Source organism: Rhea americana, unplaced genomic scaffold (assembly GCF_003343005.1).
Source record: "Rhea americana isolate MKP2758 unplaced genomic scaffold, rheAme1 scaffold_100, whole genome shotgun sequence".
Taxonomy (NCBI): domain Eukaryota; kingdom Metazoa; phylum Chordata; class Aves; order Rheiformes; family Rheidae; genus Rhea; species Rhea americana.
The window spans coordinates 930,173-946,592 of NW_028185040.1; the positions used below are offsets into that span (position 1 = coordinate 930,173).

The 16,420-nt window shown below is 39.3% G+C and overlaps 1 protein-coding gene across 6 annotated transcripts in view; it reads left to right on the top strand.

Annotated features, from left to right (window-relative positions):
- Positions 1 to 16,420, top strand: part of PDE1C (phosphodiesterase 1C) — a 359,821-nt gene that overhangs the window by 132,996 nt on the left and 210,405 nt on the right. The window contains exon 3 of one of the 6 annotated variants that reach the window (XM_085304000.1): positions 8,018 to 8,080. The exons of the other annotated variants lie outside the window; for them this stretch is intronic. Within the exon in view, the coding sequence (XP_085160126.1) occupies positions 8,018 to 8,080 (63 nt within the window). The remainder of the gene's footprint in view (positions 1 to 8,017; positions 8,081 to 16,420) is intronic. 6 annotated transcript variants of the gene reach the window in all.

The window sequence follows — 16,420 nt, forward strand, 5'->3', positions numbered from 1 at the left end:
GCCAGTACATGTTATTTACTGTGCTTCCTGTCTCTATGTTCATTCAAATTACTCATTGAGCACCACCACAAAAAACTTTTAAGATGTAATTTACTGTAGATTTTTACTGGCATCTCTCCTTCCATCAATCCCATCTATCTACTGATGAGTCAGAAGAGATGTGGATCATGTTATAGAATTTCATACATATTTTTCCAGGGTTTGAATTAATGTTGTGCTCGTGTGATTGACGTTGTTAGACTGACATCATGCCTAAGGCCAGTTATTCTCCTTGTGGGAGAGCAAGTTCTCAAGATAAGAGAAACATCCAGTTGTTCTTACATACTTAACTACACCTACTGTGCTTCACAAGSGCTTTGTGAATATATCTGATGTATTTATATTGTGGATTTGTTGTTTGCCCGTACTCAGCAATCCTATGTGTCCAATCGTGCAGATTTCTGAGTAGTTACACATACAACAGGCATATTAGATGCATCCAGTTTCATGAAACTGATCCTAAGCACTTAGGGGTAGAGTTTGGCATGATCATCTGCAAAGATTGCTTTTTTTTTTTGTTTTTTTTTTTTTTAATAAAATTTTCAGCCAGACTTTGGGAACTATTATAGCAGAAGGGCTTTGTTTTTTTCACAAGATGTAGGGGCGGGACTTTTGGAGTCTGGATGTTCAAACCTTTTAGTTTGTGTCTCTTTTCAGTACAGCTGCTTACTCCTTATTGTTGTACTGATTCATAGAGTACTTAAAACCACCTCCCCCCTCACCTAGTTACAACTAAACCTTCAAAGAGAAGAAAGAATAATTATTTGAAGATAATAGAAGTGGTATAGTTGAATCCTGATTTCTTTCTGAGGTGATTAGTCTTAGCATGTACTAATATCTTATTTCTGTGCTCCTGTGCAGCACATTCATATTTACTGGTGCATGTAATTAAGGTTCATAGCTTTGGAACATTTCTTGTCTAATATTTACATAAAATATACTTTTAGCATATGTTTAATTATTTCCTTGATTAGGACTAGCTATGTTAAAAAATCTGTACTCTTACGTACGCAGTCATACATAATGTGTTGTGCAGCACAAAAAGCTCTCTGTAGAATTGCTAATCTATGAGACATGGTTAGTCTAGGCTTGTAGTCCATTAGCCCTTCTTGTCGCTTATCGAAGTCTCGGCCGTTAAGAGGAACGACTGGATAGGGTGAAAGCAGTACTTGGGGTTCTTGCTTGTGAAAATTCACAAAAGGTAACACTATTTTTTTAATCAAAAAAGAAAAAAACTCAAAGTGAGAGATGCCAATAAATTTTTGAAGTGAATCAGTTCTGTAAGTGGAATTCGTTTGCTCTGGTTTCTTTGTCTAAAACATGGTTTTAAATTCTAGATTTTTTTTCTTTTTTCTCATCAAAACAGATAATACTGTAACCAAGTTGCACATTATCAAATAATTACCTTATTGGAGGGTTTGTTGCCTAGCTGATAAGATTTCAACAAATGCTAGCAATACTTAAAGATTACTGATTAAGAAGTTCTCCAGTTTTGTGCTGTAGTTGAGGCAGAAATACTTATCTACTATAGGAAGTAGTGGAATCTGTGCCCCAGATAAGCGGTGTTTTTATAATTTATATCTCATAGTTTTGTGAAATAAATTGTTGGCATTAAAGCAGTTGGTTAAGCTCCTACAAAATGAAACATGTTGATTCCCAGGGAATTAGCAGGCAGAGGGACTAAGCTACTTTCTAACTACTGCTGATCCGTGTTCATGCAGTCCAAGATTATAGCATAGCAAAGGAATAAAAATCTGGACTATGAATGTTAACTGTGTTGCACATAGATTAATGAGTGACTTTGGTCTCCTAGGTGGTCACTCCAGCACCTTTTGCCAACAGTAAATTTGCTTAGAAAACAAAACCAGGGCTGTCTTAAAAATATATTGTGCACTTTCTAAAAAGCAATCAGCTTGCTGTTCATCTTTCTTTAGACTGGCCATGCTACAGAAATGGTTGTACTTCAGTTTTATTCTAGATTGCAGTTAAGAATTTTTTTTTCCCTAGCAATATGCTGAATATTTTCAGATGGTGATTACAAACACCCCTTCTGGGAGTTTCTGCGCTAATAGTCAATGGAGACAACAACTTGCTCTATTTCATCTTTAAGCTTCAATTTTAATGACTCATGAAGCACAAAGATTTCTAGCACCAATCTGCTTATTGACAGAGGTCAAAGGTAGAAAGGACTGAAGTGACGGTAGGTAACACTAATTAGCATTGCTGTTGCTGTCTCCAGAAATGCTGTATTTGGGTGGCCAGTTTCAAGAAAGAAATCTCTAAAAGCCGGACTAAATGAATTCATCCTCAGTCCTGTCCTAAAACTTAATAGATGAGGACCTGGAAGGCTGACAAGCCTTGCAGCTTCCAGAGGAGAGAGTTTTATGCTGAAAGCCTGAAGACTCTGCCCTCCAAATGGTTAGAGACTGCTTAGTGGAGATCATGAAACATCTGGCGCTGTAAGGATTATCACAGCTACCTCACATTACACCCCTGAAAACAGTGAGTATCGGTGTGGAGATCCACTTATATATGGAAAGGATGTGGCTGTGCAGTTTTTAAGGCAAGATGTGAGTTAGTTGGAGGCCACTTCAAAGCATATTTGTGAGTAAAACTCCAAAGACCAGAAATTTTTAACTCTTGGGGCCAAACTTGAAGAAGGTTGGTGATTGTAGAGACAGACTCTCTCAAATCTCTTGGAGCTTTCCTACCAAATGTTTCCAACACATGTGATCCAGTTCAATTTAGTTTTGTCCTAGTTCTCAGTTGAACGGTCTGAACAGTGAGAGTGCAGCACCGCAGTTACTCTGTCTACAAGATCTTATGGGTAGGTTGGTATTATGCTTTTGTCAGTGTCCCTGAGAAACTGAGACCTGTAACAATCAACATTGGCTCTCACCTTTTTTATCTCTAGAAAGCAATGTTCAGCCTTCCCTACTTATCAGCATAGCCTTGACACTGTGCTCTAATCTGAATGTAGAACTGAAATATCTTTGAAAGAAAAGATAGATGAATTTGCTTCATCATCACTTGTCCAGTAACCTTCCCTTAAGAGGAATTTAAAGAATAAATGTAAAGATATTTCCAAATTGCACCCTACAATGCTTCAGTGTTACACATTAATAAAAGCTGTGCAGTGGTTTAGACTTGGAGATGTGTCTTCTAGCTCAGATGCTTTGGAGCCAATTTAGGACATCGTTAAAAAATAACAGAAGATGATACAGAATCTCACAGATGCTTACAACTTGCAGGGAGCTTGTCATTTCACTAGCAAAAGCAGATTCCTGTGCCACGTGGAACTGGAAAATTGTAGGTTACAGTTATTAATTCAATGGCGGAAACATGGGCAGCTTTGGGGAAACTTTGCGCAGTGCCTACAGGCCTGCATGTACAAAGGTCTTGGTTGCAAAAGGTGAAGGTAGAAGAAAATTAAAAAAAAAAAAAAAAGATTCATCAGTCCCTGCATTTGAGAGCAGATGTTAGAAGCTGTGAAAGAGGCAGAAACAGAAATATAGAGGATAAGCGAATCCCTATTAAACTGTTTTGTTCTCCAATATAACTCAAAAGAATGGAGGTACTTTTAGGCCTACCACTTAAATGAATTGAAGCATTTCCCTTGTGCATTTGTACAGCTAGTGATTGCCTCTTGTACTTGTTTGTTTGAAATTGCAACGAAGTCCCGTAAGTGGACTTCCAGAACACTAGTGCCCTCTGAGGTAACTTATTCATAATGAACTATAAATTGACCCCTTGTTTTAAAAAAGCAGGGTAGGCTTATGAAGAGGCTATCAGAAACAGTGCACTGAGCAAAACAATAAAGACTATGGCTTTATAATTTAATAATAGGTGATGCTTAACATCTGTGTTACCACATATTACAAGTTGGTAAGGGACTTACTAGATGAGTGAACTGGTAAAGTTTCAAATGCTGAAGCAATCAAAAAAAGATGAACAAAGACATCACTAGTTTCCTCTTACGCTCTTCTTTTGTTATGTCTGCATATATGCCTAACTGCTCATTCTTATTTGGGAAACCAGTTTTGTTGCAAAGCGAACTTTATAGCATTCACCTGCTTATTCTTCCAGCAGCTGGCTGAAATGACATAATGGAGATAGCATGTGCCTTCAAAGCATCATATATGCATAGATTCAGCAAAAACTTCCAATCTGAACTGGGAATTGGGAATATGCTACTAGGAATGTGCTGACACTGTCTTCAAAACAGAGCTATTAAGATGAGGACTGTACCAGTAGGTAAGTGCTCAGGTCTGAAGTCTGAACTAGGGGTTTGCTACACAGACATCAGATTTTATGAGCATATGATAGTTTTGTCTCTGCAGAAGGATCTCACTTTGAGGAATAGAGATAGCACATAAAGGAAAGCATGAACTGCAATAAGAAGTATAAAAATGAATACCTTTGATTTGAACTCAATTTATTAGCATTTAAGAGTGACATGTATTTTCAGTGTATTAATAAATAACATCTGTATTTTGATCATTAATACACAGAAGAGTCTTTCAATTGCTACTAGATTTATACCAAGGGAATACAGAAAGATATCAAATGAAGTTAGTTTAGCTATAGTGGTATGCATTATTCTTCTGTAAATAACCTATCTAACAAACATTTTGAGCAAAAAGACACTTGCACAGCCATGCAGTATGTAATAAAACATTTATTAATGCAGCTTTTCAGGTCAAGAGTGTTTTCCCATCCCAAGAGCATTTCTCTCGAATGGATAATGTTTACTCAATATTCTCCTGAAATTGAGTTGGAACTCAATTCATGCTAAAAAGCAGAAAGCTTTTTATTTGATCAGAAATGTAGGTATCATTCATGGTTATAGTTCAGGGTGTTAAGTGTCTCTCAGATCTGAAAAAGGACTTATGACTCTGGAAGCATATCTGCCAGCTGTATCAGTTAATCTTGCAAAGATTTCATCTCAAGCCCAGGGCTCGACTCAGTTGCTTACACAGAGGCATCCCATGCCCATTACATGTCCACCTGGCCTTTGGCTTCAGAAGGGTGTGCAACTCTCATAGGTTTTCTGTGCCAACCCATTGCAGATGTCTTAGATGCCGAGGGCACCTCAAACAGCCTGACGTATTTATCTTTTGATGACTAATTCTYACCCTTGTCACTGTGTAGATTCAGGCTAACCTACAGTTGCGAGCTGAGTTGTGTTGAGCAACCAAAAGTCTTGTATATGCTACAGAGATATCTTAGATCAGTATCAGGACAAAGGTATTTTTGACATGTTCTCAAGTAACTATAATAGCAAAATCATGCATAATATTGGAAATATAAAATAGTAAGAGGAAATGTGTTATGTGTATGAATACATTTGGACGCAAGGAAGCGAAAGGGAATGAGTGGGTAGTACTGTAAAGGTAAGGGTGGATTATGGGGCTGTTTTGCTTTGAGCATGGTGTGAAAACCAGTCGAGGTTGCAGCCAAGACTGCTACGTTGTTTATGTCAAATCGATTTGACAACTTAAGTGTTTTTCCCAAACATATCCATATCACAGGTAGCACTAAGTTATGATGCCTTGTCTACTTGAGAAAAAGATGTAGCTTCTCTTACTGGGTGCCTTTAAAAGTCCTTGTGTTAGGACTCTTCAGTGTGCAAGGAGGAACACAGAAGTACTCTTGGCTTGCTAAACTCAACATGCTCGCTCTGCTCCAAAGGTTTAGAATGTATTAAATAATATATTTTTCATTCTATTGCTTCAAAACCATTTTACCCTAACCTAGGTCTAGTCTTACTGGGTCTTTTCAGACAATTTTGAACAATTTTCAACGCAGGGTTATTCCAAGCTAATGTGACGAGACACTGGGCAAGCATTTTACGGGAAAAGCAAGAAATTTCTATCTGCAGGGATACCTTGTAGATAGTTTTAACCAGTACCACATTCTCACAAAGTAGAAGAACGACCAAGAGAATATGTGAACATTGATTAAATGCTATTCTGACCAGTGTTTCATTCTTAAAAGCTGATGGAGGAGCTAATGCTGTCTTCGGAGCAGAGCTGTTAAGATGAGAACTGTAACAGGAGATAATTGCTCAGGTCTAAATGCAGCTCTGTGACTGTATCAATACGCAGAGATAATGTGGCAGTTCCCTCACACACCAAGTGTGTGTACTGTGCGAAAGCTTCTGGGATATCATCTTCCTGGAAACATGCTCATTATGCATCTGCTGTCATCAGTGAAAGTCATGATTGTGATTGAGGATACCATAAAGCTATTTTTTGCCTCATGTTCTTTGAATAAGTTAACTGTCTTTCTTCATACTGACTGTTTCTAAACCATACTAAAACACATTTTGTAGTCACGACATAGCTTATTTTGTAGCKTGGCTTCCTCTCTGTGAGCACTCAAAACTTCTGATTAAAATTATACTTGGTGTGAAGTGGAAGAAACCCGTGCAAAGAGTATATCCTATGCAGCATTTTTTTGTTCTGTGAGCTACTTTCTCTTGCATGGGACTGTAGCACCTCATTCTGTCACTTACTCAGAACAGCAATGACGTATTATTTTTTGCAGTACAGAGAGATAAAATAATCTCATTGTGGTAAGTGAGCTTGAATTGTCACTTAATGTTGCCATTCCTGAGACATTTGTTCAGCATCTGTTTACTGCCTGAGTCTTATCACCACTTCCCAAGCTGTACTGTTTGGAAACCTAAGACCTGAAACTCTGCCAGGACTGCTGAATAGTTCCAAAGATTTTTTTTTATTTTTATTTTTTTTTATTTTACTACCCGCTTTTGACTTTAGCGAAGAACTGTTATATACCACAGGCCTATGTGAAGAGTTTTTTAAGRATTCAGAGGTATGATATTGGTATCCTAACCAAAGGATATGCCCATAATWAAAGGGGAAAAAACACCTAGGCAATTGGGCAGATTATTAGGTAAAGCAACTATTTAGGTCTCCAGTGGATCAAGCAGCTCATCAACTTGAACTTACCGTGTCCTGAATAGAAATATCTACTTGTTTTAAAATTGCACTGGTTTTGTGTTTGAAATGGAAATGTTATTGTACGGTGTGAATCATCACAGAGAATAACAAGCTGCAGACCTTGCAGAAGGGAAGTTCTTTGCCCTTTCTGGAAAGAGACACTTGCAAGGAAGCATTGCGTTTTAGACAGTGTGACCTTGCCTAAAAATTGTATTTCCCCTTTGCTTTGTTTGATATGTTTAACATTCCAGTCCCCTTAGTCCTTGTTAGCTTGGCAGTAAAGCAGTAGGTTTGCAGATTTGTGGGAGCTTTTTCAAATGACCTGAGGTTCACTTTGGTATTAGTTCAAAGTATCTGTAAACCTTAGTTTAATAGTTTTTTAAATTGATAGAAGAGGTCACTTTTCAGTCTTRATTCTTATTTATTTTTAATTATTAAAATTATTTAATTAATCCTTCCTAATCTTATATTCAAAAATCGTTTTTTAAAAAAATTTCATGTATCTATTCTTGTAAGTTGTGAAAATGAGTCTGTTTGGATGTTTTYGATTTACTTGCTTGTTATAATATAAACTAATGTTATGTAACAGAAGTAAATTAAAGGGGAAATATTTTGTTGTTTGGCACATTTCAGATTATGAAATAGTGTTTAATTTACTTATAATCCTGCAGCMATTCCACATATGAACAAATCTTTTAAAAGTATTATTTATGCTAAGAAATAGTAGACTTCCTTCATATTTTAAAGAAGGATTTTTTTACAACATTTAGGATTAGCAGTTCAAATCTCACTGGAACTTAACAGGATGCTTAAAAGACTTTGGTTCTTTTTTACAAATAAATGCATAAGCACATCCAATGGTGAGTTGTCAACTCCTTAAGAGTTATTAATTGTATCTTAAAAAATACAACATATGCTATTCTAGGTTCAGTAACAGCATTCAGAATTCAGACTGTTTTCTACCCCTAGAGAAAGTGAAATGTTGAAGAGCTGATGGATTTTCTTTATTTCAGGAACTTGTTATGGAAAACAGTCATCACATTTGAGCGACTCCACAGTCTGATAATTCACATACGGTCAGTCACTGTGTGTATGTGTGGGTGTGGAGCATAACGGGACAAGCAAARGCAGGAAGGCAGAACTTGCACTTGCGTTTTTGACAAGAGACTGTTTATTTGACTTTCCATAGATGGAAATAAATAGGCAGGGTGAAGCTCTGGCTCTTACAAAATTCCTGTTGACTTCAGTTTGAGCAGCATTTCCCACTTAGGCTTTTGAGTTGATTGCCAAAGCCTAATTCATGTTAAAAGTGTGCAACCAGTTCTCTTAGGCCAGACTTTTCCCAGTTGGAAGTCTCTTCTCATCTAAATAAAGATTTATTTCCCTTTCCCCCTCTCCCCCATCCTATAGGCTATAACTAGGACTGGAAGGGAAACCTGAAAGAACATGAGCCCTTATACCATGTACATGACACTTCAAGTGCWATGATGTTCAGTTAGAAAAATTGTGTGTTAGGCCTTCATTCTGACGTTATGCTGGATTCTGGTTTCAAAATAACCCTCCAAATAAAAATATTTTATATTTGAATCATAGAACAGTTGCAAATGAAGTATGTCATGCTGAGGCACGGAGATGCAGCTAAGGATGGAACTGGGTTGTAGCTGGGAGACTTCCTAGATTAGTTTTGTCACCCAGGCCTGCCTATCTTATAAATCCAGCTTTTGGTAATTATGATGGGATCAACTTTACTGTGCACAGTTGGTCTCACGCTTTAGAAGTCGTCTTCTCTCTTTGCACTTTCAGTTAATTCAGTGTAGGTAGTGGAATTCACAAGATAATTGCTGAAAGGTAGAGTGGCTTTCTGGACAGAATGACATGCAGCTAAATAAAAGTATTTTAGAATAAAAGTCTGGCACAAGTAGTGGGTGAGATAAGTAATACAAACAGTCTCCAACCCCAAAGAATTAACAGTCTAACAGAACTGGTCTAAAACAGCAAGTCACACTGAGAAACCCAGAAGAGCGAATGAGAGGAACTGAAAAAATTATTGCTCACCAGGTTCTTGCAATGAGTTCAGCTGAAGCCTATTTAATATTATTAAGGATAGTTGCCTTCACCATAGTGTTTAGCTTTGAGTGCATAGTTAATTCGGTTAACAGCTCATGTTATGGGTAGAATTCCTCTTGCCTGTTTATAYTTGTCCGTCAATTGGGCATTTAAGTTAAACTGTGTAACTGCTTTCTAAAATCGTGGGGAGATTCAGCAGAAGGTGACTCTTCTCCTGTGATAGACTGTAGAGGGAGCTTAGGACTAAATCAGAGTAAACAGCAAACATCTTACATTTATATGGTGAGTGTTAGATGATGTGACTCCAACCCTGTTTTGTCCTGCTCACGTCTACAGGCATAAATACAAGTATAACACAGGTTGTGAAGCTAGGACTATGTACCTGAGCCTTACCATAAGGCAAACTGTAAATTTATTAGATTTTTTTKTGTGTGTGTGTAATAATTCAAGTATGTGTGTTATTCCAATGTAGTTAATAGTCAATTAGCTAGTGCTTACTTTTGTGCTAATTTGTCTTAAAAATAAATCTCTCCATTGTTTTTGTCTCATATGTAAGTGCATGCAGTTTTGACTAAAAGAAAAAAGTACTTTATTGCATATACCTAGATAAATTTATCTACCTCTGACTACCACCTTTTCCTTGCAGACAGATCTATGATTGCTGCTGGAATATATAATTCTTTTCACAYAATCACAGAGTACCTCAAGTTTGAAGGCACCCCCTCGAGGTCCCTTGTCCAACCTTCTGCTCAAAGCAAGCTCAGCTATGATCTCAGACTAGGTTGCTCGGGGTTTTAAGACAGGTCTGGAAAACCTCCAAGGACGGAGCCTGCACAACTTTTCAGGGCAACTGCTCCAATGCATGACTGTCCTCATGGGGATTTTTTTTTTTCCCTATTCCTAGTCTGAACCTATCTTGTTTCAGCTTATCTCCTCGATAACCTCCCTGTAGCCCTGGGGGACTGCTGTCGGACCCCACTAAGCAGCCACTTTGCCAGGCTGGACAAGCCCCAGTCCCACAGCCACTCCTTATGGTGCAAGGRCTCCATCCCCAACAGTCCATGCAATTCTCCTTTAAACTCTCTCCTATTTGTCAATGTCCTTCACAAACTGGGAGCTGAAAACTTGGTACAGCGTCTATACACGATCTAATGAGTGCTGAGTAGAGGGGAATAATCCCTTCCCTTGACCTATTGACTGTATTCCTTCCTGTTCATATGGCCCTGGATGCTGTTGGCTGCCTTTGTTGRCAGGGCACGCTGCTGGCTCATATTCAGCTTGCTGTCTGCAGAGACCAAGGTCCTTTTCTGCAGAGTTGCTCTCCAGCTAGTCCATACCCAGCCTGGATTGCTGTAAGGTGCAGGACTTTGAATTTGTCTTTGTTGTATTGCACAAGGCTGCTGTTGGCCCATTCCTCCAGACTGTTCAGGTCCCTCTGGTTGGCTGCTCTGATCTTGAGCGTTTCAGCTGTTCAGCCCAGTTTCATGTCATGTGTAAGCCTGATGAGTGTGCACTCCATCACCTCTTCCAGCTCACTGATAAAGATGTTGAACAGAGCAGGTCCCTGAAGAGACCCCTACAATATCCTGCTTGTCACTAGCCTCCAGGTAGAGTGTGACCTGTTATCCACTGCCCTCTGAGCTCAACTCATCAATAAATCTTATATCCATGTAGYTGTCCACCCATCCAGACTGTAACATTGTATATACAATGATATTGTGGGAAACAAGGATCAAAAAGCCTTGTTAAGTTCAAGGCAAATGGCATCCACTGCTATCCCTTCATCCACAGATTTCTTCAGTGTCACAGAAGGCAATCAGGTTGGTCAGGCCTGGCTTACTCTTGGTAAATCCATGCTGATTGTTCCCAGTCACCTTTTTCTTCATGAGCCCAGACATTTTAAAAGAGGACTCATGCTATGATTTTCCCTGGGGACTAAAATGAGGCTGACTGGCTTGTAGTTTTCAGAATTATCATTTTGGCCTTTTTTGAAGATGGGTGTGACATATGCCTTTTTCCAGTCACTGAGACTTCCCTGACTTCCACATGCTTTCAAAAGTGATAGAGAGTGTCCTTGCAAAGACATCAGCCAGCTTTCTCAGCACCATTGGATCAGCATATCTGRCTATATGGATTTGCATGGCTTATGTTCCCTCAAGTAAACCCAGACCTGATCCTCATCCARTTCTGGTTTTCTCTTCCTTCTTTTACTAAGCACAGAGGCCTGGGAGACTGGTGATGAAGACAGAAAAGAAGGCACTGAGGAGGGCCCCTGGGCCCTTGATCCTCACCTTCAGAGCTGTGTAGTCACTCTTRGTACACTCKCAATCTTCCCTGGTAGTTTTATTGATGGTTACATGGATGAGCAGTGGTGGGTGATAGTCTGAGAGCTAGAAAAGCCTCAGCAGCCTCTGCTTAACTTCCAGAGAAGCAGCAGACCTTCTGAGACATCAGGCCAGGTCAGCAGRTGAGTTCCTTAGTCCCTTGCAGGAAGGAATCTCCAACAGCTACCGCCTCCCTTTTCTTCTTTATGCAGACAGTTGGTTGAGGTTCATCTGGCTCTGATGCTTTSCCTGATGGGAGCTGGCCCTTCTTCCCTGTTTCTAGTGCACTGCATAGTCTATACCTGCAGAACCAGGGGCGGAGAAGAAGCCTTAGCTATATTACTGGAAATTACAAGTTTCCAATTTCCCTCTTCTTGGGAGWTTCCACCTGCTGCTCCTTTGAGGGTAGTCTCTAGATTTCCCTCTTTCCTTGCAGTGAGGATCTTGAGTTCCTGACTCTGTAGGGTTGCTGCAAAGACCCCATTGATCTCCTATTCATCCTCCTTGATGGTGCATGGTCTGTTCACCTCTCACAGCTCCTTCACCTGGCGAGTAAGTGCTACAACCGGAGTACACCTCCTTCAAGGGAAGATGCTGCTGCCCCTGACCCCAGAGAGGGGCCTCAGATRCTTCTTACAGCCTGAGACCTGTATGATGGCATCTGCACTCAGCAGTGCTGTCTCAGTCAACACCCCTAACATACTGGGGCACTTGCTCCAGCTGGTGTTGGAGACCATGTGGCCCATCACTGCCCTTAGTGTGCGGTCTTCAGCAGAGATTCTGAGCACCTCCTCAGTGGAGCTGGAACTACTGTTGGGTCTCTGATAGTTGCACTTTGCCTCCTGGTTATGTAGCTTCTACCCAAACAGCAGCTGAAATAAGTGCGTAGCACTCCTGAGCAGTTAGTTGTATGCAAATGCTGTAGGGATGTGCTGGTGTTAAGGAAGCAGCTATTGCAGTGTGCCGCATTCCTCCTTGTCTGCCTTGGACAGGAAGGAGTTGATCTGATGCATGCAACGTTAATAGATCTTCCTCCAAAAGATAGCAAATCAAGGCAGGGTGGACTGTCCGTGCTCTTTAGAATAACATCCCTATATTTCTCCTGYATGTTTATTGCACAGGGAAGTTACAGCATTTCCTTGAGTTTTGAGCGCATTCCGTTCTAGGATTACACAGACTCTTCGCTATTCCTGAATTCTTGCAAATGTTGTTATTAATATCTTGCTATTGCAGTAACTCTGTGGCATGCATGAAAGCATGTTTAGCATTTTGCTGCATCCCACAGCTGTTCAGAACAGCCTCACAGTGGCAGAAGCAGGGCACAATATTCTGGTTTGRAATTTTTAGCCTGTTTCTAGCTTATTACTGCTGATTAAAGTGTTTGAGTGCTTGACAATTTCTCTTAAATGACACAGAACTTTTTTCCAGACTCATGGAACTTCTGTCAGGAGAAAAAAAAAACAGATTCAGGACAGCATTGCGAAAGGGCAGAGGAAAAGTAAGTTGGAGGATACAAGCTGAGATRCTTTTAACTTACTCAGCTAGCACATAAGAAACTCTACCTCAAGCATCTGCTCTAAGCTGCTGTTTTTCTTTCACAACACATTAGAGAGAGCTTGCTTKTGTTCCTTGTTGGCATTAGAAGTAAATTTCTGAAGCCTGGATTTTCTCTTTGTTTTTCTTTCATAAATTAGTATTTTTGTCTTCCAAGTAGCCCTATCTATGATCAGTTACTGACCTGTTCTAGTTCTGAAACCACAYGGCTACATATCAGTCTGAGATGTGGATTATGGATATTCTTCAGATGTAATTTCGTCTTGAATGTAGTGGCAATGATTGACCTGTAATGTGTCAATAATGATCAAAACCATTTAGGTATCCACTTACACTGGCAGAAAAAATGAAGTGGTTTTTGCAAGGACTTTTTCAAATCTCTACATGGCAAATTCTTTCTAATGATGACTCACCAGTTTGTTGATATGTCAGTATCAAAGATACATTTATGGTGGTGCCTGGTCAGGCTTTTGCTGTGTACTGACACCAACAAATGAGGTGAATTAGCCTTTCCAGATTGGCACTAGAGCTGTCATGATCTTGCAAGTAACCATACGTTAAAGGCATCTTAATTAGTATTGTCCATTTTGCCCCCTTTTGCCTGGAAACATTCACTCTGGATGGAATTCCTGGATGGAGGAGCTCAGCCGGCATGCAAAGGCAGTCAGAAAGCAAATGGATAGGAGGTGATGCTCAAAAGATTGTAGAGCAAGTCTGTGGGACTACCGCCCTGTGAATACTGCATTTTCTTATGGTAACTGTCTGTGATAAAAGATACAGCAGACAGAGAGGATTCAACAGCCTGATGATGAAAATGATGAGGCTTCCATGTGAGAAAAGATTAGAAAGATGGAAACTATTTTATTTAAAGATGAGATAAATCAGAGCGGATATGTTGGTGTTGTAGAAACAGCCAATGATATAGAGCAAGCATTTGCTCTTTCCATTGTATAACAACTAGAGGCCAGAAAAGAAATTGAGAGGTAATTTTTTTCAATTTCATAAATGCAAGGGTGGCCTATCAAGCAGTGCATTTCTCAGGCAGTATCAATAAAGCAAAGAGTTCATCAGAATTCAGACTGGTGCTAGCTATTTCTACAAAAACGAGAACACTTCAGTTAATTTATGTAATATTTTTCTTCAGCAGGGTATATACTCTACCCATCATCTTACAGTGTCTGTTATGCACTGAGTTGCATTGCATAGAGTTGGCCATACAGCCAGCTCTATGGACGTGTTTTGCCTGTTTATCTACAGTTTGCAGATATTATCCTATCTGAAGGGCAAGATGTGTAGAGTGAGAGACAGAGCTAAGCAGTTCAGCAGTCCAGTGTTCTTTTTAAAACTGTGTCTGGAGGTGCTATGAGAAAGCCAAGTTCACAGAGAAGTAAATGAGAAATGGTAAGATTATAATGCACCAATGTTAATTTTAAATGAAGGTATCCAGRACTGTAGTGTGAGAATTCAACCCTAGGGATTATTAAAACCTTTTAAGATGATGATGGAGACTCCATTAAAATTCCACACAATTTTTTTCAGAGTATTTCTTCTCTTTCTTTCTCTTTTTTAAAAAAATCTCACTTTCACTGTAAAAGACATTTTGATATTTTTTCTTTTCAATATGCAGGCTGATTAAAGAAAATGAACTCCTCTTCAGTAACTGTGTAATCGTTCATTGTCATTCAGATATGAACTTGATTCAGTTGAGTGATTTTTAAAGAACACATACATGAATTTCAAAATGAAATGTATTTCTGCAGGCTGATCTAAAAAATACTTTTATTCTTTAATTGGAAAAAAAAGGAGAAAAAGTGATGAGAAAGAAGGCTGGTAGCATGTTGGCAGCTTGTTGAAAATTGCAAGTGATCCCACACTAGTTTGATTTAATCGTAGTGCCTGCAAACTTTTTTTTTTCAATAAAACTTCTGCTTTAGAAGGAAAACAGCAGTCTGAAAGAGCTGAGTGTTTGTGATCTTGTTAACTAATACTTTATGGTAGAAGGCTGAAATGAAAAGAAGGCTAACAGAAAGGGAGTGAAGAAAAGGTTTTAGACAAGAGGAAAAGAAAGGATTGTTGTGTTTGAATGTTTAACTTACTGCGTCTTTGATGGACGGTAAATTCCTGGGCATTTTGGCTGAACTGCTTAATTTATCTTTGTTGGCACTGTGTTAAAAGTGTTCTGAAGCTTTAAAGCTATTTGCTCTTTCCAGAAAGTGACCACAGGAGTCACTTGTTACTTTTAAAAGTATGCTTTAGCTTTGATTCCAGCTATGCTCCTCTAGACTCAGGCTGCCTAGCACCTTAATCCTTGAGGCTATGAACAGTGCTTCTCGCAGAATSGGGTATTATGCAGCCAGAGTAGGTTAGCAGGACCTGACCTCTAATAGTCTTTCACTAAAGCATCCATCAACTGTTTAGTGTTTTGATGTCAAATTTCATTATAGTCTTGTTGCCACCAATGTGAATTAGGTTATGCCGCAGACTTGGGAAAGAGAAGGGCTGATCAAGCAATTTTAGGGGTAAACTGTCATTGGATGCTTATAATGAGATTGCATTGGCTTCGAAGGGAGGACTTTTGCACAGGGAAAGATGGGTATGCAGATGGTCTATGAATTTCCTGCTTTGGGATGTATCAAATGGAATAACTTTACCTGACAAATAGTCCCAATGCATCAGAGAGAGGCGACTGCTAAACTAGAAGTCAATCTTCTAGCGATATTTTATTGTACCAATCTAGGCAGAATACTAAAGATAACTGCATTATTAAAGCTGTGTGCCATAACAGGCAGAGCCCGGAGGAAGGGGCAGTATCTTTTGTTAGATCAAAATGTTACAGAAAAAGAACAAGAAAAAGAAGTCGTCTTTGGACGAAAATCCTTCCTTTGGGTATATCTCTCTATGATATTGTACCTCTTCCTCCAGCTATCACAGCTGCAAAAACTACTTATACAATTTGCAGCAATAAAGTAATAGAGGGGAAAACCCACTATATATTTTTTTTTGTTGGCATGGAAATAGTTACTGGAAAAAGCAGCAGGGGTCAGAGTTGGTGATTAATCTCTCTAGCTAACATTATTAACGTTCCAAATGTCACTCCTTATTCATTTCACCCACTTGAGTCTGTCACGTCCTCTTGTGCCGATGATTCTGAGAGCAAATCTGACTTATGGTGTATGATAACAGATGGGCAGATAGAGTGACTGACTGGGAAAGCATTTTAGCCATCTTTGAGGACATGGATTCTTTATCTCCAAACACTGTTTTTTCCATTATTGCCTGCRTGTTGCAGGGAATCCGTCTAAATTAACTATGCAGGCAAAGCCTGTACATGGTGGACAGGATTGGGTAGACGTTTGGGATTTTCAACTTGTAACTCCATGGAAAGCTCATCCCTCACTTTGTTAATCCATTCTGCCTTACTCCTCTCTGTCTGAAAAGCAGAAATAGATTGATACTAATCAAACTCAGTAT